This window comes from Chiloscyllium plagiosum, unplaced genomic scaffold (genome assembly GCF_037043375.1).
Source record: "Chiloscyllium plagiosum isolate Xiang-an unplaced genomic scaffold, Cpla_swu_hap1 HiC_scaffold_3, whole genome shotgun sequence".
Classification (NCBI taxonomy): domain Eukaryota; kingdom Metazoa; phylum Chordata; class Chondrichthyes; order Orectolobiformes; family Hemiscylliidae; genus Chiloscyllium; species Chiloscyllium plagiosum.
This window is the reverse complement of record NW_028270141.1, coordinates 151,397,630-151,421,839: the sequence shown is the minus strand read 5'-3', so window position 1 is coordinate 151,421,839 and position 24,210 is coordinate 151,397,630. Positions and strand designations below refer to the sequence as shown.

At 42.1% G+C, this 24,210-nt stretch overlaps 2 protein-coding genes across 4 annotated transcripts in view; one reads left to right on the top strand and one right to left on the bottom strand.

Moving 5' to 3' along the window:
- aida (axin interactor, dorsalization associated) overlaps window positions 1–7,296 on the bottom strand; it is a 101,187-nt gene extending 93,891 nt beyond the window's left edge. Inside the window, exon 1 of one of the 2 annotated variants that reach the window (XM_043687334.2) lies at window positions 7,024–7,296. In XM_043687334.2, the coding sequence (XP_043543269.1) occupies window positions 7,024–7,130 (107 nt within the window). In that variant the 5' untranslated portion in view covers window positions 7,131–7,296. The remainder of the gene's footprint in view (window positions 1–7,023) is intronic. The other variant, XM_043687335.2, reaches the window with a different exon arrangement.
- A 503-nt stretch (window positions 7,297–7,799) lies between these two features.
- brox (BRO1 domain and CAAX motif containing) overlaps window positions 7,800–24,210 on the top strand; it is a 46,549-nt gene continuing 30,138 nt past the window's right edge. Inside the window, exons 1-4 of one of the 2 annotated variants that reach the window (XM_087984391.1) lie at window positions 8,393–8,531; window positions 9,713–9,863; window positions 13,873–13,979; window positions 18,444–18,540. In XM_087984391.1, coding sequence (XP_087840517.1) covers window positions 13,931–13,979; window positions 18,444–18,540 — 146 coding nt within the window. In that variant the 5' untranslated portion in view covers window positions 8,393–8,531; window positions 9,713–9,863; window positions 13,873–13,930. Of the gene's footprint in view, window positions 8,532–9,712; window positions 9,864–13,872; window positions 13,980–18,443; window positions 18,541–24,210 lie in introns of both variants that reach the window. The other variant, XM_043687328.2, reaches the window with a different exon arrangement.

Genomic DNA, 24,210 nt, shown 5'->3' with positions numbered 1-24,210 from the left:
GAACTCTAAAATGCCTCCAATGAAATGATATTTCCTTAATTATGAGGACCAAAACGACTCAGTACTCCAGATGCGCCATGTACAGCTGCAGTAAATGAAGCTATTTGTATACACAAACCCCCTTGAATAAAAACCAACATTCTATTAGCCTTCCTGATTACCTACTCAGCACATATATTAACTTTGTGTTTCATGCACAAGTTCCCCCAAAGCCCTTTGTTTTGCAGCTTTCTGCAGTTTTTCTGTTTAAATAAAACTGTACTTTTGTTCTCCCACCCAAAATGAACTTCTTCTCATTTTCCCACATACTCCACTTCTTAACTTTTGACTTGGTTCTCTGACACATTGGTTCCAGCTTGCAGAAGCCAGTACTGTGTACGCACCTCAGATGTCCACAAGCAGAAGAATCATTACAGGGAAGGTTGCCAACAACCACAACCACCTTACTCTGTGTCAAGTATAACTCTAAGCAAAAAAGAGTTTTCCCCCCGATTACCAAACGCCTTGACGCCACACAGTCAAAAATGCTACCTTTCATCAGGAACAGTCGTTCTCACCTCACTTTGGCAGTGTAAATCCTGACTCTCAACCAAGACAACATGGACAATTGTCAACATTTATACCCATGGATAAGGAACCAAACAAACAATGAATCAACACTTTCAGGATTCAAAAAGGACAAAATAAGCTACAAAATAAAAACTTGGCACACATTTCCTCATCCTCCAGTTTCCACAAACTTGAATTATAACCCCGATTAGACACCCATTTTCCTAAGGACATCTAAAATTAACCAATAAAGGAAAGCTATATAGTAGCAAATCTCAAGAGGACATTTCCAGGAATAGTCCACTAAGACTGCTTCCTGCAAAAGTTACACACCCATTTCCTGTTTTGAGGAAAACACCTTACAGGCTAGTCAGTACAGAGGTGTGTTATGAAAAGGCTCCAGCCACAATAAGGAACAACTGCAATACGTTTGATGTAAACACCTTAAACTCATGACAAAGAATACAGCAATGGTATTTTTTAAAACAATTTCTCAGGGCTGAAATGTATGCCAAAATAACTATAACCCTAGGAAGAAATAATATGAGACTTTCACGATCATGAAGTCGACCAAACACTTTAGAATCACATAATGGCAACAGCACAGAAGGAGACCATCTGGCCAGGGTTGTCCTTGGTTCTCCAGAGTAATTTATCAATTGCCACATCCCTTGTCTTCTCCTCATAGTCCTGCATATGCTTCTTTTTCAGCTAAGTACTTAAATGCTTTTATTCACCCTGCCTCCATTACACGTGTAGATAGTGTAATCCAGATGTTAAGCAATCCCAAGAACTTTTCCTGTGTCAGCATTGCTACTTCTTTTGCCAGTTACCCTAAGCCTGTGCTCCTCTGGTCCTCAATCCTGCAACCAATGGGACCAGATGACCCAGAGCCCTCATGATTTTGAATAAATCTGTTTAAAGTTGCCATAGTCTTACTAAGCCAGAGGTTTGCTCTCATTTGTAAGGTTTAACCAGAGGGCAACCATGCCACAGGCCAGGATTGATTCAGAGTCCTTTATGGTAATTTCAACTGGTAGAGAATTGAACCCACACTGTTGGTATCGCTCTACATCATAGCCACCATACCTTGGTTAAATCTCCTCTCAGTTGAAACTTTATTGCTGGAACAGCACAGCAGGTCAGGCAGCATCCAGGGAACAGGAGATTCGACGTTTCGGGCACAGGCCCTTCTTCAGGAATGAGCAGAGAGTGTTCAGCAGGAGAAGATAAAAGGTAGGGAGGAGGGACTTGGAGGAGGGGCGTTGGAAATGTGATAGGTGGAAAGAGGTCAAGGTGAGGGTGATAGGTCGGAGTAGGATGGAGGCGGAGAGGTCAAGAAGAAGACTGCAGGTCAGGAAGGCGGTGCCGGGCTGGAGGGATTCGGCTGAGACAAGGTGGGGGGAGGGGGGATGAAGAAACTGGTGAAGTCCAAGTTCATCCCCTGTGGTTGGAGGGTTCCCAGTCGGAAGATAAGACGCTCCTCCTCCGACCGTCGCGTTGTTGTGGTTTGGCGGTGGATGAGTCCAATGACCTGCATATCCTCGGTGGAGTGGGAGGGGGAGTTGAAATGCTGTGCTACAGGGTGGTTGGGTTGGTTAGTCCGGGTGGCCCAGAGGTGCTCTCTGAATCGCTCCGCAAGTAGGCGGCCTGTCTCCCCAATATAGAGGAGGCCACACCGGCTGCAGCGGATGCAGTAGATGATGTGGGTGGAGGTGCAGGTGAATCTGTGGCGGATATGGAAGTTTCCTTTGGGGCCTTGGAGAGAAGTGAGGGGGGAGGTGTGGGCGCAAGTGTTGCACCTCCTGCGGTTGCAAGGGAAGGTGCCGGGAGTGGAGGTTGGGTCGGTGGGGAGTGTGGATCTGACAAGGGAGTCGCGGAGGGAGTGGTCTCTACGGAAAGCTGATAGGGGAGGGGAGGGAAATATATCCTTGGTGCTGGGGTCTGTTTGGAGGTGGCGGAAGTGACGGCGGATGATGCGCTGTACATGGAGATTGGTGGGGTGGTAGGCGAGGACCAGTGGGGTTCTGTCCTGGTGGCAGTTGGAGGGGCGGGGCTCAAGGGCAGAGGAGCGGGAAGTGGAGGAGATGCGGTGGAGGGCACCGTCGACCACGTCGGGGGGGAAATTGCGGTCCTTGAAGAAGGAGGCCATCTGTGTTGTACGTATTTTGAACTGGTCCTCCTGGGAGCAGATGCGGCGGAGACGAAGGAATTGGGAGAATGGGATGGCGTTTTTACAGGGGGCAGGATGGGAGGAGGTGTAGTCCAGGTAGCTGTGGGAGTCGGTTGGTTTGTAGTAGATGTCCGTGTTGATTCGGTCGCCTGAGATAGAAACAAAGGTCTAGGAAGGGGAGGGAGGAGTCCGAGACTGTCCAGGTGAATTTGAGGTCGAAATCTCCTCTCAACCTTCTCTTCACCAAGGAAAGCAGTGTCAACTTGTACAATCTATTGACATAACTGAATTGCCTCAGTCAGGAACCATTTGAATCCCTTCTGCATTCTCTCTGCCTTCACACCCTTCCTCAAGTGTTGTGCCCAGAGCTGGACATTAATGCCCATCTGAGGGCAAACAAATTTATTATTTCCTCCTTGCTTTTAAACTCTATGCTCTTAAAGCTTTGAATGCTGCAAGTTTTAAAACCCTGCCCTGCCAGTTTCAGCGATTCACGCACAGGTACACCTAGACTCTGTCTCCTGTAACCTCTTCTAGATTGTACCCTTCGTAGTTCACTTTATATATTGGGTCTCTCACTATTTTTCCTCCCAAAATGAATCACTTAAGAGTCACGGATGTATAGATGGAAGCAGACCAGATATCCTAAATCAATCTACACCCATTTGCCAGCATTTGGCTCACATCGCTTTAAACTCTTCTATTCATATAGCCATGTAAATATCTTTTAAATGTTGTAATTGTACTAGCCTCCACTACTTCCTCCAGCAGCTCATTCCATACAAGCACCACCTTGTATGTGAAAAGGTTTCCACGTAGGTCTCTTAAATTTTTCCTCTCTCATCTTAAACTTGCACCCTCTAGTTTTGGACACCCCACCCTAGGGAAAGGGCCTTACCTATTTACCCTATCCATGCCCCTCATGATGTGATAAAAACCTGAGTGCATCCCTCAGCCTCTGACACTCCAGAAAAAACAGCCCCAGCCTATTTAGCCACTCCACATTGCTCAAACCCACTCAACCCTGGCAACATGCTTGTAAATCTTTTCTGAACCCTTTCACGTTTCAAAACATTCTTTTGTAGGAGGGAGACCAGAATTACGCGCAGTATTCCAAAAGTGGCCCAACCAATGGTCTATACAGCCGCAACATGACCTCCCAACTCCTATGGTCAATGCCAGAAAGTGTGGCGCTAGAAGAGCACAGCAGGCCAGGCAGCATCCAAGGAGCAAGAGTATCGACGTTTCAGGCATAAGCCCTTCATCAGCCTCATGAAAGGCTTATGCCCAAAATGTCAACTCTCCTGCTCCTTGGATGCTGCCTGGCCTGCTGCGCTTTTCCAGTGCCACACATTTCGACTCTGATTTCCAGCATGTGCAGTCTGCAGTCCTCACTTTCTCTCAGCTCCTGTACTCAACGTACTGACCAATAAAGGCAAGCATACCAAACACCTTCAATATCCTATCTACCTGCAACTCCACTTTCAAGGAACTATGAACATGCACAACAAAGTCCCTTGGTTCAGCAACACTCCCCAGAACCTTACCATTAAGTGTACAAAATGCGGCACCTTATATTTATCTAAACTCAACTCCATCTGCCACTCCTCAGTTATTGACCGATCTGATCAAGATCCTGTTCCAGTCTGAAGTAACCTTCTTCACTGTCCACTACATCTCCAATTTTGGCGTCATCTGCAAACCATACCTCTTATGTTCACACCTAAATCATTTACATAAATGGCAAAAAGCAGTGGGCCCAGCCACTGAACGTTGTGGCACACCGCTGGTCATAGGCCTCCAGTCCAAAAAGGAATCCTCCAACACTATCCTCTGTCTTCTACCTTCAAGCCAGTTCTTTATCTAAATGGCTAATTCTCCTTGTATTCTATGTGATCTAACTTCTCTGCGTTAAATTTCATTTGCCACTGATCTGTCTGTTCCGTTGCTTTTATTTTAATTCATTCACAGGATGTGGGTATATTTAGCAAGGATAGCATTATGCCAATCCTTAATGCCTTCAAAAAGAGACAATGAATTGACTTATTGAACTGGTCCAGCCACTGTTAGGATGGGAGTTCCAGAGTTTTGACCCAGTTCAAAAGAATTCTGCTCACTCTTGACAATGCTTCTAAGTTTCCTAGTATCCGCAAATGTTGAAATTTGTCCTGTACATTAGGATCAATTTATAAATATTGATCTTATTTATATTAAGGTTATTAATATTTCTGGAAAAGCAGAGACCCTACAATTGACATCTAGGGAACTCCAACCTTTCAACCAATTCAAACAATTGTACACGATTGCTGGTTTCTGTCACTCAACCAATTTTGTTCCCATGTTGCGACTGTTCCTTATGTTCCAAGAGTGATAATTTTGCTCAAGTCATATGGGGAATTTCACCAAATATCTTTTGAAAGTTCAAGTAGATCTCATCAACATACACCTTGTTATTCCATCTAAAAATTCCAACAAATTGGTTGAAAACATGCCCTCCTTAAGAGATCCATGTGGTGTCCCTTAACTCATTTTTCAAAATGACTTTATTTCTAGAAACTTTCCAAACATTGAGGTCAAACTGCTGGTCTATAGTTACTGGGCCTATATTTGGACTTTTTTTGAACTAGCATTTGCAATTTTCTAAGTCAAAGGAAGGCTGGAAAATTATTACCAATGCCTCTGCAATTTCCACACTTGCTTTCCTCAACATCTTTTTATTCATTTCATTCAATCCTGGTGATTTAACATTACACACTAACTCATCTTCATCAATTTAAAAATCTTCTGGCATTTGAATTACCTCACTTTTCACCAGGGCTTATGTAGCATCATCTTTTGTGAAAAGAAGCAACATTCACATCAGGCAATGACCATCTCCAATAAGAGACAGAGACAATTAATACATCAATTCTTGACATTTAATGACATTATCATCACTGAATACCTGGGCATTACCATTAGCAAGAAACTCAACTGGACTCATCACATCAAACACAGTGGCTATAAGAGGTAGTCACAGGCTAAAAATACTGTGGCAAAGAAAAACTCACGTGCTGACTCTCCAAAACTTGTCCACGACCGATAAGACATAGGTCAAGAGTGTGATGAGATATTATCCACTTGCCTGGATGGGTGCAGCTCCAACATTCAAAACGTTTGACACCATCCAAGAAGCAGCAGCCTGCTTGAGTAGCACCACAATCACCAATGCTCAGTACACACTGCTGCTACTATCTACAAGATGCCACTGCAGAAATTTGCCAAAGATTCTTAGACAACACCATCCAAACCCATGACCACTTCCATCTAGATGGACAACAGAAGCAGATACAGTATATGGGTACACCACCACTTGCAAGTTCTCCATCCTGACTTGGAAACATATCACCATTTCTTCACAATTGCAGGTCAAAATCTTGGAACTCCTTTAATGGAAATGTGGGTCAACCTACAACACATGACAGCAGCAGTTCATGAAGGCAATTCACCGCCACCTTATCAAGGACAACTAGGATTGGCAATGTTTGCTGCGTTCTTCCAGCCTCCTGCCTGTCTACAATAAATACTGGCCAACCAACGACACCCACACCACACAAACAAATAATAAAAAAGTTAAAACCTGAACTATACCCCTTGCTCCTACCACATTTTAAATTTTATTCTGATAGCATGTTTGGTTTGAGATCACTGTAGATTACATCCACACAACGATGGAGCATGAATTTCTATTAGTAGGGTAACTTTTTGTGCCAGCAGCTACTAAAGAACTGGTTAAATAAATTGTGCATTATTCAACATTTCAGAATAGAAACCAGAAACACAGCCACAAAGTTAAGTCAAGATCATAAGTCATTGCAGAGCATCCTAACCAGAAGATGGTAAACTCTTGGTAAAACCACGGTTGTCTATGTGGACCTGATGGAGAGAAAATATAACCATATCTTACTAGAACACATTTCAATTTTCCCTTGCTGAAATAATCAAACATGGGGAGCTAAAGCTTTTCATTAAGAAACATTTTAACAAAAAAAAAAGGCAAAAATACTGAAGTCTTCTCGTTCAAAACAGAACAAGCATTAACATATCCTGCTGTCTCCACCCATAACAAAAGAGGGTGTGGATGCAGAATGAACTGTGCAAGGCTCCCCTGGCAATTTAAAGCCCAAAGACTACTGGGGCTATCTTTAGCAATTTACTTCAAACTTTCTACGTCGTCTACGTTGAAATTTTTTTTTCGGAAAAAAAAAGTTTGGTCATTAACAACTCAAACGGTTAATGTAACAGGATTAATAATGACTCACATTTGGTACTCGTCGATAGCTTCCACTAACTGTCCCCAGGAATCGAAGTCTGTACCTTTTTTGAAACTTGCGTGCCATTTTTGTACTGTTTTATTAATATCAGTCATTGTTTTAAGTGTTGCAATATATATTTTGTCACTCCAAATGGTATCAAGTCAACATTTGGACTCGCTTTGTAAACTACTCCTCGCCTAACATTGTGCCTCAAGTCACAGCCTCCAACCAGTACCAGACCCAGCTCCTGACCAAGCCCATCTGGGCTCTATGTACAATCCGAGCCAAAGGAGGAGGAGGCAACAAGAAAGGCCCTGAACCCGAACCTGATGGCGGTTCAACACGGCTCACCCCGCCTCCGATCCCCGCCCACCGGGCTTTTACCAAGTCTGATTGGCTCCACATGCCGCCCGTTGTCCCGCTCCTCCACCTGACTGGTTTGTTGAGCGATCAATCAACGATCGGCGCCTGCAAGCTCGGGTGAGCGAGCGCCTGACGTAACGGTTGAGATGAGGTAACCGCCAGGCCGCGCGCCCAGGCCGCTCAGCCAATCAGAATGCTGAATCCCCCCCCACCTCACCCCACCCGCGCCATGATATCTGCTGAAGCGGACAGGGGCGGAGATGGCGGTTGGTAATGGCTTCCCCGTGGTTAACTTTTAAAAAAAAAAGAGGGCAGGCCTGACCGCTCCGGAGAATTCATTTGAGATGAAAAGGATGTTACAAGCAAAACACAAACATCCGGTTGATTATTCGGAGGATGTGATCTCCGGGAGAGCGATTGACGTCATCGCGCAGCCTCTCGCGAGCTGTTCCTGACTTCCGGCTTCCACCACCGTCCAACCGAAACTCCCCCTCCCCCCGGTCACGGTCCCGGTGTACAGGGACAGGCCGCTCCCCCCTCCTCCCGGTCCCGGTGTACGGAGACAGGCAGCTCCCCCGGTCCCGGTTTACGGAGACAGGCCGCTCCCCCCTCCTCCCGGTCCCGGTGTACAGGGACAGGCCGCTCCCCCTCCCCCCGGTCCCGGTGTACAGGGACAGGCCGCTTCCCCCCCCCCCCGGTCCCGGTGTACAGGGACAGGCCGCTCCTCCCGGTCCCAGTGTACGGAGACAGGCCGCTCCCCCTTCCCCCGGTCACGGTGTACAGGGACAGGCCGCTCCCCCCTCCTCTCGGTCCCGGTGTACAGGGACAGGCCGCTTCCCCCCCCCCCGGTCCCGGTGTACGGAGACGGGCCGCTCCTCCCGGTCCCGGTATATAGGAGCAGGCGGCTCCCCCCGGTCCCGGTGTACGGAGACGGGCCGCTCCCCCTCTCGGTCCCGGTGTATAGGAGCAGGCGGCTCTCTCTCTCTCTCTCTCCTTCCCGGTCTCCGCGGCGTTTTGAAGTTTCTTTCTCCATCCAGTCGGGATACGACAATGACACACTGGTTTCATAGAAACCCGCTGAAGGCGACGGCCCCGGTTTCTTTCAACTTGTACGGAGTTGCCACGAACACCGCCGCGGCGAAGATCTGCAAGTAAGGTTTAAATGCCCAGGCCCTTTAAATGTACCATTGACTTTGCCGATGCAGAGTCCGACCTGCCTCACCGTCTGACCTGCCTCACCGTCTCCCTGCCTGAGGTCACCAGCGGGTGCCATTTGGTTATAAGACACTCAACATTAAAAATAAACCGATGCAAGCTTCCTTTATCAACTTCTCCTTTCCTGGTGATTTGACATAGGCCCGCAGTAATTTAAAATCCTATGATCAGAGACTGTTTACGGCACAAGACAGTGTTCAGCCCAACGTGTCTGCTGTCTCCCAGAAGGAACAATTCATCCATTGTCAAAAATCAAAGCTGAACAGGTCTGGCAGCATCTGTGAAAAGAAATCAGAGGAAGGGTTAACTGTAATTCGCTCCACAGATGTTGCCAGGCCTGAGTTTTCCAGCAATTTTTCTTTTAGTTTCTGACCGACAGCATCCGCAGTTCTTTTACTTCATCCAGCGTCACTCGCCTGCCTTTCCCCTCCGCGCCGTGTAAATTCTTATTTCAGAATAGATCCAATTCCTTTTGCAATGTTTACGTTGAAGCTGCCTTCATCTCACACTCAGCCAGTGCATTCCAAATGCTAGCTCTTCGCTGTGTGACGAGGGTTTTCCTTCGTATCTCCACTGCTTTCAAATCTATGCTCTCTGTTTTTTGTGCATTCCACCATCGGGATCGGTGTTGCCCTTTTTGATTCTTCATAGAATCATACAGTACAGAAGAGACCTTTCGGCCCATCTAGTCAACATTGACAAGAAATTGCTGTATATCTACAGTAGGCCCACATTGTCGCACTTGGCCCATAGCCTTGAATGTTCTCAAATGCCAAGTGTTCATCCAAGTATCTTTTTAAAGATTGCGGTTTCCTGTCTCAACTGCCCTCTCAGGCAAAGCATTCCAGGTTCCCATCATTTTGGGTGGGAAAAAAAAATTCCCTAACTCCCTCTAAACTTCCTGCTGTTCACCTTAAAATTATATCCGCTTGTTATTGTCCTTTCAACTAATGGTAGCAGCTGCTTTCTATCCATCTTGTCCATGCCCACACAATATTATGCTCATCAATCAGGTTGTCTCTCTGCTCTTTAAAAACTGACCCCTTGTTATTTGCATATTTGTGCAAACTTCTTTCCTAAATTAAATAGTCGTGACATTAGCTCTTCAATTTTTCAGCTATGAAATCTGCTGAGGTGAATCAGATACTTGAGACACAACTTGAGTGAATTCAGAGACCAGAATATTGGGAGAAAATAGCTACTGCTGCTTGAAATGGGCTCTGTCACCTGTCAAGCAATATTTCAATTTCTTTGTCAGTTTTGAAGTGGTAAGGTTCCTATTTAAGGAAGTTCAGTTTCTCAATACAGGTAATGTTGTTATTTTTATAAACAAATCAGACTGTTTATAATTAGTGTCATCAAGATGTGTAGCATGGAAACAGACCCTTCAACTCGTTTCTGCCGACCAAATCCCAACCTAATCTAGTCCCATTTGCCAGCTTTAGGTCCATATCCCTATAAACCCTTCCTATTTATATACTCATCCAGATGCCTTTTAAATGTTGCAATTGTACCAGCCTCCACCATTTCCTCTGGCAGCTCACTTACCACCCTCTGCGTGAAAAAGTTGCCCCTTAGGTCCTCACCCTAAACCTATGTCCCCTAGTTCTGGACTTTCCTCACTTTGTATTTGGTCATCTTTTCAAATACAAAAGTGACAATTTCTAGGAATAGGGCAAGGCATGTGGATCAAGCAGGCGTGCATCAACTGCTGCTTGAGATATTGTTTTAGAGGATCCTATTTACTTCATTGTGAGCTATTTTTATGTTGTTTTGCTTAAAGAAAATGCAATATTCAAATTAGTTCATTCAATTTCAAATGAAAACAAACTGTCTGATGCCCAGAACAAGTTCAGTACATTACTGAACGAAAGAGAGCTGATAGTTACTCAACTGGTAATCCAGAATACAAATTCAGTTTTTAATTCAAAATAGGCATTGCTCGTCATGCTGACATCTGGAGAATGGTAAAGTTATCAGCATAATGTTGCTTTGTAAGCTTAGCTGCAGAAAGCAGGTGTAACTGCATTCAACAAACAGAAGCTGTTCTGCTTCCAAATGGGAGTAACACAGGATTTTGATCATCTGGGTGATTTAAGTATGGGCAATGCTGGCAAGATTATAATTGTCTGTTCCTGATACCCCAGCAATTGTGGTAGTTGGTTGCTCTCTGGAGCTGCTTCAACCCTGTCATTATGTTAGGTAGTGAATTTCAGGTTTGAAACAAGCCATGATTAAAGGAATAAGTGGGCGGCACGGTGGCACAGTGGTTAGCACTGCTGCCTCACAGCGCCAAGACTCTGGTTCAATTCCCGCCTCAGGCGACTGACTGTGTGGAGTTTGCACGTTCTCCCCGTGTCTGCGTGGGTTTCCTCCGGGTGCTCCGGTTTCCTCCCACAGTCCAAAGATGTGCAGGTCAGGTGAATTGGCCGTGCTAAATTGCCCGTAGTGTTAGGTAAGGGGTAAATGTAGGGGTATGGGTGGGTTGTGCTTCGGCGGGGCAGTGTGGACTTGTTGGGCCGAGGGGCCTGTTTCCACACTGTAAGTAATCTAATCTAACAATTCGTGTCCAAGTCAGGACCACCTGTGATTTGGCAGTAAAGAACTGTCAAAGTTTTGATGCACTTATCCTGTAAAAAGAGGACAACGGGGCTAGGCTCGAGCTGTTAGAATTAGTTTGGTGAGTTACAGCAGTGTTTGTAAACAGTACATACTGCAAGCACAGTTGATCTTGGTGCCCATCTGAAATAGTGTAATAGTTTCAACTATCCAGGTGTGCAATGAATATTCCATCAGGTATATTCAAGTACTGCTGCTGAGAGCTGTACCAACATGTATTCAGTATTGTCTCTGCCTGTGGGCAACTGCATGTGGAACCTAAAATCATTATCCAGTTAAAGGTCTTCATAGTGGAGAGTCTTTTGAGCTTCTTAAATTCTCTGTTTTCTCCTTGCAATAGTTGTCTTCCTTTCCAAATAAAAGAAAATAAAATTTTGCATTTATATAAAAATTTGCAACCTCCATGGTGCAAAAACTTTCAAGACCAAAGAGTACTCTTGAAATATACTCACTATTTGAATGTACTGCAGCAGCCAGTTTGCACACAACAAACTCTGTTCAACAGCAATGTCTTTGATAATGATCCGCTTTTGTAGCTAGGTTCATTAAGTAACAAATTATTAGCCTGGAAACTATGGTAAATCTCCCTGCTTTTCTTCAAAATGATATCATGAAATCTTTCTCCTCCATTTGAGAAAGAAGGTGGGGCCTCAGTTGAATCTTTCCTTTAAAAGCGATACTTCCTCCAGTATATTTTTCACTCCGTCACAAAGTGTTGACATTAGCCTTAATTTTAATGCTCACATCTCTGGAATGAAGCAATTAACTTCTGCTTCTGAATTAGAGCCAAAAGGTGCTACTCACGGACCCTCAACTGACTTTTAAATCTAGACGCTTCAGCTTAACAGAAAATTCAATTGTTTGAGGCTGAATTAGATATTCCCTTGTAGAGTTGACTGAATTTTGATAAGAAACAAGCAGTGACTGGTGCTGAGATCTGGTCTTGCTGCCATAGCTTGGGAGCTTGGAGGCAAGTTGTGATGCCCTCACTTTGAAACCATATGATGTCATCCAATTAATTGAAGATCAGGACTCTAACCAATATTTTACTTTATAATGCTCAATAACCACGTTTGTGATTTAAACTGAGACAAATATTTGAGAATTAAAATAAATATTTTTTAAATAAAGCAAAAGAATTTGAAATCCCATTTCTTATTATTTTGCTGTGAAATTGCACTGAGTAATTATTATCCATAATCATCCCAACATAATCGGGTACGCACAACGGTGAGAGGGATATGGCTAAGATGAGAGGTCAATTGGAAGATTACAGAACTAGTGTGCAGACTGCAGAATTATCATGGTGTAAGACCAGGAGCATGACCACGAATCCTAATTCAGTATTGACAGTTGTAAACTGGGAGAATGAAAAAGGGATCATTTCTGAAATTGATCCTATTGTGAAATTCCAAGAGATGACTGATACGGTGATGAATTTCCACGCAAGGAATGGCACCCTTTGTATATGTCTCTGCCTAATTTATTACACACCAGTTTTAGGGGTATTATGTAATTTAAACTTCAATCTTAATTTGATCATTTGAGACTTTAATAAGGTAGCAGCAGTCAGGCTTGTGCAATAACTCTGGAAACTTTACTTCAGTTATAAATGTATTCAAGCAAGGCAGTGAGTTTACAGAGATACTGCAGCTCTTGCTTTCTGGTTCAGCTTAGGGTTGTGTTGACACCAGGTCTCTGCCTCTTAGTGGTTCAAAGGCCTTCCTCTCCTGATTGGAGGTAGGCTCACTTCAAACGTCATTTGGTCACTGAAAGCTGATATCCTTGAGCTCATGCCTCAATCCTCATATTTGATTTGGCTAAATTCCTGTTAAATCACCTACTAATAACTGAGTGTTTGCTTTTTTCTCTCCTTTTTTAAGTAATTTGTTTGAAATTTGTTTTTTGTGTTTGAATGCTTGAAAAGACTTTGTTAGCCTTTATACACTAAGGACAAAACTAATACAGAGCATATTAGTTTGTACAAATTTAGTGTATATTAAAGTCTAACGAGTTACAGTTGCAAAATCAAACCTATTGTAACAAAGTTGGTTGTAATGCAAAGGTTACCTTTATTGAATTGCTGTACTTCTAACACACCAATACAAGGATTTCTTGATGACGGATAGTAAGCCTGGACCACAGTGTCTTATTCAACCTTGGAAGTCTCGATCTGAAACTAAACAGCCCTCAGACTCGCAGCTATGCTCTAAAACATTAGGTTATTCCTGTTTGCAATCACATGTTGCATTTCCTTATCAAATGATGTTACAGTCCTGAGATCTGTATTGACTATATTAAGCAGAATAATATTGATTGGTCAATGAATATACTTTAATTGTGTGATTATAATCACACAAAGTCAATCATGAAATGTTAGTTTTCCTAATACAATTTTAATAAACTGAATTTGGTTACAAAGTCAAAATATTATGTGCAGGAAATAGGATTTTTTTAAAAATGACACTGAAAATAGGCAGAATAGGTGGAGGGAGAAGTAGTTGATGTTCGACGTTTCACAATGGAAATTGGAACAGTAATTTGAAAGGACATTTCAGTCAAGATCTGGTAATGTCTCATCATATGGAAGTGTACTATACAGTAATTTTACATATTTATGAGGTTGGTAATTTAGTAATACAATTTTTTGTCTTTCAGTGACTTGAGAAGCACAAGACTGAAACTTTTGGAGTTATTCACAGATGTGAATTGTAACATGGACATGATGAAAAATGCAATGGATGCTTATCTTTCTCTTTTACAAGGTAGAAATATAATTTAAAAAGGTCACAAATCTACTAGCAATATTATTTTTGCTAAATTTTGTAATACCTAGGTGTGGAGTGCTAATTTTAATCAGTTCAGTAACCTGGCTTAGATAGCACTCTTATCTCTGGGTTCAAACTCTTCTCCTGAGTTGCGAGTACAATCCAGGCTTGTAAATCTCTCTGATACTGACAAGAGTGATGAAAATATAATTCTTTTGCATGAGGCTTCTTTTGCCTATTTAACTGGATGGCATCTGCAGTCCTCACTTTCTCCTAGTTGATTGTAAAGATTTCATAGCACTATTTGAAAAAGAAATTCTCCCCCATTTATACTTCTCCCTTAATGAACACTATTAAAATAGTTAGCTAACCTATGATCTCTTTGTGGGTTCTGAAGTTTCCCTACATTTCAAATGTGTGTATTAGCAGTAAAAAGTTTGGGAGCACAATGAGGATGTGAAAAAATTCTCTGTGCTCTTCTTTCTGAAGCTTTACAAATATATCACAATTTTTGAAAGCTTTACAAATATATCACAATTTTCACAGTCATTGGATGCCTCAAAGTGCTTTACATCCAAAGAAGTACATTTTCAAGTATAGTCACTGTTTTAATACGGGGAATGTGGAAGTCAGTTATTGCACGGAAAGCTTCCACAAACTGTACTGTGGCTATGATCAGGTTATCGGTATTTTAGTGATGTTGATCACTTGATCATCTCAAAAACAGATGAGATGGTTCTTCAGCTTTCTATTTGAAAGCTTATGTGCATAACTAAGCTGTTCTGTTTCCTTCATTAGAATGGTAACTATATTTCATAAGAATTTTCTGGGCCGTGATGCACATTTGAACTTCTAGGAGCCATGGAAAAAACTGTATAAATAAAAACTTTTAAGATCAAAATAAATAGTAACAGGAGTAGGTCATTTGGCCTGCTCAGAACTCAGTGCAATTATGGATGATCTAAATAAGACTTTAGCTGCCTGCTTTCCTCCTTTTCGTTTTCTCTAAATACAAAGACAGGTAGATGTATTCTGGATCGTAGAAACATATAGTGTACAAAAGGCCCTTCAGTCCATTGAGTCTGTACCACCAAAAATATATTACTACCTACGCTAGTCCTACTTGTCTGCTCTAGGCCCATAGCCTTGAATGATATGACACTTCAATGGAGCAAGGTGTTAGGTTACAAGCAGATTGGTCAGCTGGGCAGATCAGTGGCAGATGGAGTTCAACCTTGATAACTGTGAGGTGATGCACTTTGGAAGAAGTGAAAAGACAAGGTAAAATGCAATGAATGGCAAACTCAGGAAAGCTCAGGAACAGAGGGATCTTGTGGTGCTTGACTGTGAAGGTGGCAGGATCAGTTAATACGATTTTAAGAAGCATTATTGGAATACTTGCCTTTATTAGTTGTGCCATAGATTATATGAGCAGAGAGGTCATGTTCATCTGTGCAGAACTTTGATTACCACAACTGGAGCATTGCGTACAGTTCTGGTCAAACACTATAGGATGATAGCCCTCATTTCTGATGAAGGGCTTTTGCCTGAAACATTGATTGTCATGCTTCTTGGATGCTTCCTGACCTGCTGTGCTTTCTCAGCACCACACTCTCGACACGATAGAATGATGTGTTTGTGCTGAAGGGGATGCAGTGGAAATTCCCCAGGGTGTTGCCTGGGATGGAGCATGTCAGTTATGCAGAGAGACTGTTTAAGCTTGGATTGTTTACTTTGGAGGAGAGAAATTTGAGGGGGAATTCTGATAGAGGTGTATGAGATTGAGGGGTATGGACATGGTGAACAGAAGGGAGCAGTTTCCCTTAGTCAATTTAAGGGAGTATAATTTTAAAGTGAAAGGCAGGAGGCTTGGAGGGGATTTGAGAGAAAGCTTTCTGAGATTGAATGGGTGTTTAGAATGTATTGCCTGGAAGAATAGTTGAGGCAGGAGACCTCTTAATGCTTGAAGTACTTAGACGTCATTTGAATTTGAAGCTTGATCAGATCTCTGTTAACTAAGCTAATTAAGGATAATTGAAACTACTTATCCTGGTCTGAAATTGAGCTAAGTAAATTGGGTCCTTCATCTCTCAGGAAGATCTGTCACATTTTGATCTGTCATAAGTTTCCTCAGATGGGAAAAGAATAATGGCTGAATACGGATCTGGTTTAAAGAGATACTTAACCATTTTTATTGTACACTTGGTGGAAAGGTAGATTGGAAATATTGAATGCAGTAATATTGTGAAACTACCATTATACGTGATGCACATGGTTTGTAGTCCCATTTGTATTTGTTGGAAGGTTTGGTGAAATTTATCGAAAGATTACATGCAATGAAATGTTTTTAGTTTCTCTCTGTCTGTATGCTTACCTTGTCGTGGATCAGCAATCCAGATGTTGCCCAGTCAAGCTGAGAAACTGAAGATAGTGAATATCATTTGTGGACTCTAGAAAAACTGCCAGAATAACAAATATTTGTCATTAAATTCTTTGGTTTGCTCATGTCTTTTGTTCACCTCAATTGTTTCTAGCCTACATGTAATTCCATTTTCCTCCCTCTTTAACTCCTTAATGGCATTGAGGGAAGTAGGAATGAACAATAATAGATGATGATGATCATAATAATAAGTGGACAATCAGCAATATTAGGCATGTTACATGCAATTCTGTTTGCCAGAAGGATGTGAGTACTTTCGAGAGGGTGTGGAGAAGGTTTACGAGGATGTTGCCTGGTCTGAAGAGTTTTAGTTATGAGGAGAAGTTGAATAAACTGATTGTTTTCACTGGAAGGATGGAGGCTGAAGGATGACCTTATAAAAATCTCCAAAATTGAGAGGCATAGATAGGGTGGATAGTCAGGCTTTTTCATAGGATGGAAAGGTCAATTACAAGAGGGCACAAATTCAAGATGAGTGGGGGAAAATTTAGGGGACGAGTGCAGGGAGCATCTCTCACCAAGAGGGTGGTAGGTGCCTGGACAGCACTGCCGGTGGAGGTGATGGAAGCAGGCACAGGAGCAACGTTTAAGATCTATCTTGATAGACACATGAACGTGAGGCGAGCAGAGGGATAGATATCACCCACGGGCAATGAGAGGTGGGTCTAACTAAGGATTAGGAATTGGTGCAGGTTTGGAGAGCTGAAGGGCATGTTCCTGTGCTATGCTGTATTCTATTGTAAATGATGTAGTGCAATAATTTGTGTCATTAATTTAGTTAGCTGATAGTGATCATTAACTGTCATCAATGAGTTATCATTAATTTTGTGATGATACCATTAGGCCAACACAATCATCCTACTACTCTAGAAACCTAGGTAATGTTCTGGAGAATTACTCACCACCTGATTCACTGAAGATTTTCCAATGTCTACAAAGTCATACAGTCAAAGTACCTCATCCATGACCTAAGCCATTCAGATCCTCTGTCATTGGGATATGGTAGCAAGTATGTGTAGCATCTTCAAAAAGGACAACAGATTATTCATTAGCATCCCCCAACCCATGACTACTTCTCACTGGAACATCTGCCAAACAAGACAAAGTGCAAAGTTTGATTGACATGAGGCAAGAACGAAAAGATCAACTTTGGTCCTCCAGAACCAAATAAATCCCTGAACTTCCCTCAAGATAGCAGGTCATACTATGCGCATATGCACACTCATCTCAACACCAGGTGTTGCTGAAACTGAAGTCCAAGGTAAACACTGCCATCTGAGCCTACTGTACAGGAGGAGATGGTGGTGGGTTTGTGATGTCACTAGGTTGATAAACCAAAGATCCAGGCTAATGCATGTTTAAACAGGGAAGAAAAAGCTGATCACAGTAATGGTAACCAATTGTTGTAAAATCCACCTGCTTTACTAATGTACTTTTAGGAAGGAAACCCATTGCCCTTATCTTGTCTGAGTGACTTGTCACCCCAGACCCATAGCAATAAGGTTGACACTTAATTTCAGTCTGAAGTGGGCTAACATGCTACTTGGTTTAATGACAAGTAGGGTTGGGCAGCACATGCTGACATCCTTTAAAATATTTAAAGAACAAACAGCTATCTTGTCAACGAGTAACTGCAATTGAATTTCTCAATTAGGCCTTTTGTGGTGTAGAGTTGTGTGTTGCTGGGAAAGCACAGTAGGTCAAGCAGCATCCGAGGAGCAGGAGAATCGACGTTTCGGGCATAAGCCCTGACTGCCTGTGGTTTCCTAGCAACACACTCTCCACTCTGATCTCCAGCATCTGCAGTCCTCACTTTCTCCTCATGTGGTGCAGTGGTAGCATCCCTCCCTCTGAGCAGGTGGTCTGGGTTCAAATCCGACCTGCTCCAGAGATGTCATAACATTACAGGTTGATTAGAAAACTTTTATAATACTCGAGTCAGCATAGTAAATGAAACTTGGAAAGCAAGATTTACACTGTGGGTCGTCACATTTCTTTTTTTTCTACGCTTTCATCCAAAGGTTTTATATCATCCCTGGACGGCACAACACAAGAAAACAAATTGCGTTTCATTCAGAACTTCAAATGGACTGACACTCTACAGGGAAATGTTGCAAGGTGTGTTTCCTAATAATTGTATGTTTGTTGTTGATTTAGATGTGATGAAATACAGTGATTTATCTTTTATAAATTGGATAAACTTTGTGATTACTTTTTTTTAAATTTTTACTTCTTGTCTCACCTGAAGGTGTTGACTTCTTGCTATGGTACAGTTCTTTGGGGAGCATTTGACATCCAGTTCATTTGAGGCTTTGATACTAAATTAAATTGTTGGATGCTCCTTTCAGGTTTTTTATTCCTGAATGAAAGAATTATGTTTTTTTTTGCAGAATATTTCATAAGCTCAGGAAATGCCACAACCAATTAAATATGCTTGAAGTATGACATTGGAAATGTATCAGCCAGTTTCCACACTGCAGGGTCCAATAAAACAGCAATGGTGTAATGACTAGATCATCTATTTTAACAAAGCTGGCTTCAGAATAAGTATTGGCTGTGGAAAGAACTCTCTCACTCTTAGAATGGATGTTTTGCATTCTCTTGGTTGGTGACTAGCATGGTGGATGTGTGTGATGAACATTCTTGATTTGTAATTCTATATTATGTTTTAACAAGGGAGCTATTTGTAGTTTAACTTTTGAGAATGATGCTGGGTTGTCTTTAAAAGTGCTTACGTGCATTTAAATTAAGCTTTTAAAAATAAAAATTGAGGTGAATAATGAAGTGCCTTAGAAAATATGGGTAAAATGAAGAAAATAAAATTGTATTAGTGCCCAATGACCATGGAAATCAGAGATGGAAGCAGACCATTTTTTTTTAACAGTAGTCAGTAGATATGCATCTTTCAGAGGAAGAAACAGGTTATTAAGACAGAAAAGATCTGTAAGAGCAGTTTTAGCAGGCTTCAAACGATCCGGACAGAAGACAAGTAGCGTAGCTTAGGTGTTGTCAGGGAAAGGGTCCAGAAGCACAACGCTTTCGGATGTCTGAGAGGAATGCATCCGACAAACCTCTGAAGTAAATAGCTTGTTGGCAGTTTAAGAACCTGATGAAGAGAGAACTAAAAATATAGCACCAAAAGAATGGGAAGGTTTGCCTGAAAGAAACCCAAGTTCAGCTATGCTAGTTGAACAAGAAATTCAAAATTGGAAAATGGAAACATTCAGTTGAAGTTTGAATATCTGCAAGGATGTTGACGGTCAGAGGGTTTTATTTCAATCTTTATTTCTGATATTTGTAATATAATTGTTACAAAAAGCATCTTTTTGGTAAGATTCCCTACAGTGTGGAAGCAGCTCCTTTGGCCCAACAAGTCCACACCGACCCTCCGAAGAGCAACCCTACACCTAACGCTATGACCAATTCACCTAACCTGCGCATCTTTGGACTGTGGGAGGAAACCGGAGCACCCGGAGGAAACCCACGCAGACGCTGGGAGAATGTGCAAACTCCACACAGACAGTTGCCCAAGACGGGAATTGAACCCGGGTCCCTGGCACTGTGAGACAGCAATGCTAACCACTGAGCCACCGTGTCGCCCAAGTTTTTGTTTTTTGGTGACGTCATTTGCAAATATGCTCAGTGATCCCCATGGTAAACAATTGCAAAAGTGAATTTATGATCGATCAACCCAGGTTTCACTCTGGGATCTGACTAGGCCAGTATTATCCTCCTCTGAAATCATGCCATGTTACTGGGTTGGTAATCCAGTTGGCTGGACAAATTATCCAAACATGAGTTTAATGCCTACCATCGCAACTGGAAATTTAATTTCAGTAATTTACATTTGGAGCCAAAAAAATTATTTGTAACAGTGATCATGAAATTACCAGTTTACCTTGAAACCCACCTGGTGCACAAATATCCTTTAGGGAAGAAAACCTGCTGTTGTTACTTGGGTCTGGTCTACACGTAACTTCAGAACATGATAAAGTGATTGGGCCTAAATTGATGTCTGAAATGACCTAGCCAGCAAGGCAGTTATTTGGATGTGCATCTGTTTGCACAGTATGGTCTGGTTTTAATTAATGTTTGCCTGTAATAGGCACATTTTGTCCTGAATTCATGCATAGTTGCTCAGTAAATAACACATCTGTAAAAAATAGTTGTCTTGTTTACAGAAGGCTGGTATGCAGAACTCTGCACCTGTGTTCAGTCACTTTTTTAAAAAAAAACAATAATTTTGTTGTGAGAAATTTCAGCTAATCAGATGTTTAGTAGCACTAATAGCAAAGCAGGTTTTAAAAAAAAGGCTAGAATTAACAGCAAGGACCAGACGTCTACTCGGAAGGTAGAGAGCAAACTGGCTGAAGTTGATGAGAGGAAATAAGAGAGGAAGATAGAAGGCAAAAACCAGATTTGGCCATACATCAGAGGGAATGAGCAGTAAAAGGTGGGACTGAAGGTAGGTTTGAGGAAGCAGGAATTAACTTGAAACAGAATTAACAGCCATTCTGTTTACAGAATACTATTTATCTAAATGATTTGAGTTATTGTTGTCACATGTACCCAAGTATAGTAAAAAAAAATCTGTTTTGCAAGCAATACAGGCAGATCATAATATCAAAGGACATATCGATCATATGGAGTTTTGAGAGAGGCATGCAGGGTTGTGACTGCACAGGACGTGCACAAAAGCAAGGTCAAGATGAGATTTGAAATTTGAGAGTCCCCATTCAGAAGTTGTCCTTGAACCTGTTGGTGCGTGTGTTTAAGCTTTTGTCTTTTCTCCCTGATGGAAGAGGTTGGAAGAGCGAATTATTGGGTTGGAAGGGGTCTTTGATATTCACAGCCTTTCCTTGGCATGAGGAGTGTAGATGGAGTCTGTGAATGAGAGGTTGGCTTTCATGATGGTCTGAGCTGTGCACATAGCTTTCTGTAATTTCTTATGGTCCGAGGCAGAGCAGTTGTTGTACCAAGATGTTTTGCACCCAGATAGAATGTTTTCTATGGTGCATTTGTAAAAGTGGAGATGCTGAATTTCCTAAGCCTCCTGAGGAAGAAGAGGCATAGTTATGTCTTGACCATTGCATCTATGTGGGAGGTCCAGGACAGATTGTTGGTAATGTCACTACTAGAAATTTGATGCTCTCAACCCTCTCCACATAATCTCCATTGATGTAGATAAGAGTGTGTCCTCCTTTCTTCCTGAAGTCAATGATTGATTGTTCTTTTGCTGACATTGAGGGAGAAGTTGTTATCATTGTGCCACAACACCAAGCATTCTCTCTCCTTCCTGTATTCTGACCCTCCGCTGTTTGATATCTAGCCTATAATGGTGGTATTGTCAGCGAACTTGTAGATGGCGTTTGTATGAAACTTAGCCACAGTGTTGAGGGAGTACAGAAGGAGGTTGAGTACACATCATTGCGGGGTGCCAGTATTGAGGATTATAGTAGAGGAGGTGCTGTTGTCTATCTTCACTGATTTCAGTCTGCGGATCTGAAGGCTGAGTGTCCAGTTGCAGAGGGCGGAGCCGAGACCTAGATCTCCGTTTTAGATTAATTTGGTTGGGGTTATAGTGTTGAAGGCAGAGCTGTAGTCAATAAATAAGAGCCTGATGTAGATATCTTATTATCCACATGGTCCAGATATGAGTGTCGGGCTTGGGAAACAGTGTCTGCTGTGGACCTATTTCACCAGCAGGCAAATTGTTGGGGATCACGGCAGGCTGGGATGCTAAGTTGATGTGGGCCATGACTAACCCCTCAAAGCATTTCATGATTATCGAGATCAGAGCCACCGGACAGTAGTTGTTGAGGCATATTGCATGTGTTTTCATCTGGTACTGAGATGATGGTGGTGTTCTTGAAGCAGGTAGGGACTTGAGATTGTCATGCACAGTGGTTAAAGGTGTCAAGGAATACTCCCTCTAGTTGGTCTGCACAGGATCTGAGGGCACGACTGAGGACTCTGTCTGGGCCAATCATTTTCCTTGGGTTCACTCTCGAAGGCAGATCTGAGGTCTGCAGTTTTGACTGAGGATACGAGTGCCTGTAGGGCTAGGGCAGATGACACTGTTGACAGAACTTGTATTAATTTGCTTAAATCTAACCAGAGTGTACTCAATGAATTACAGGTAAATGTAACACTTATTTGAAGTGCAGTCAATTCCCATAAGAAGAACCAAACAAATGGCCACAGAATCTGTTCTTGGGTGAATGTTGACTGATAGACCTCTCTGCACTATTTTGAATAATGCGATGAGTCCACTTGCATCTGTCTGATTTCACACACAGCTTATCTGTTTAATATATCCTTGGAAAGAAAATACTCCTGATACCATAGTACTCCTCACTGTGTTACAGTGTAGTAACTTCAAAGTTTTGAAGCCACAACAGTCTGACCCAATCTAGAAAATTGCTAATCGAGCCACTTGAGATGTTATGAAGTTGAAGGCATGATACTGTACCTTTTAAGAGAGAGTGAATGCTGTTCTGAACTGAGAGCTTACAAGCACCTATCTATATGATTAAATGTCAGTCCCAAAGTGTACTGGAAAATTGAAAATTGAAATTTGGCTGTGAAATCGATGCCTAAGATTTGGTTGCTGTTTTGACAACAATTCTAACCTAACCAATCAGCTTAAATTATGTCCCAGAATATTAAAACCCAATCAAGTTTGAATTTATTGTTTTACCAACATTGGTTCAATGAGATGATCTGATGTTGGGGTATAAAATGTGGACATTTTGAAGATTGGAGAGAGAGAGCAACTGCTGTCCAGACAGAAACATAAGGAGAGCGAACATCCTGCTCTCCCAAGAAATTAGGAAACACTCTATCAAAGGCACCTTTTCATGTGAAACCTACTCGCAGTAAAAAGGAAGACAACGACCCAGGGAGATTCTCTTCCAGAAGAGGGAAGACAGAAGAAGACAGTGGCTGTGTGGTTTTAAAATTAAGTTGATATAATTTTACGAAGTGTCTTATTGAAACAACATGTTGTTATAGAGTTGGGGGCAGATAATCAGTTAAGAGGAAGGGGGGATTAGGATTGTGAATAGTTGTTTCATGTTGTCATTGACATTAAAAAAAAGATATTATTTCTTTAAACAGTGGAATTTGAGAGTTCTCTGCCACTCATATTTTAACAAATTAGGAGGCGAGGTGAGCTTTTCTGGGTGTTTGGTTTAATTAACAGAGGGATTCACCTCCGTGTAGTAACACATGTAAAGCTGACCCCAATGCCCCAAAAGGCTGTCGTACCAAGTTACTGTTCATTTTAAGAATAGAATTGTTTTGGTCTTCATTCACTTCAATTTTTCACCTGTCCTGTTAACTCATCTCACCCAGGTTGGACCATAATTAGTCTTTATATTCCTAAACAGGATATAGGAAGGGAAGCATTACCCTGAGTATTTGTTCTTATCCTGAAATAGGTTCTTAACTACAATTTCATATTGTAGGATAACAGCTCAGTAGTGTTGTCCTCTCCCTGATGTTGAAGCGGCTGCTTAGACAGCAATAGGCTTCAAAGGAATCACATTCCAGGTTAAATGGTATTTCAGGCACACTGTATAGAATACATAAAAATGACAGGCAAAAGGTGCAATTGGTTTATTTAAAAAAACTTTTGATTCATTCATGGGATGAGGCTGTCGCTGGATAGACCATCCAAGAGGAAAGTAACTGCACATGTAGTCCAGACCAGGTTAGGATGGCAGTTTACTTCCCTAAGGGACATTAGTGAACGAGATGGGTTTTTCCCTGACAATTGGCGATGGT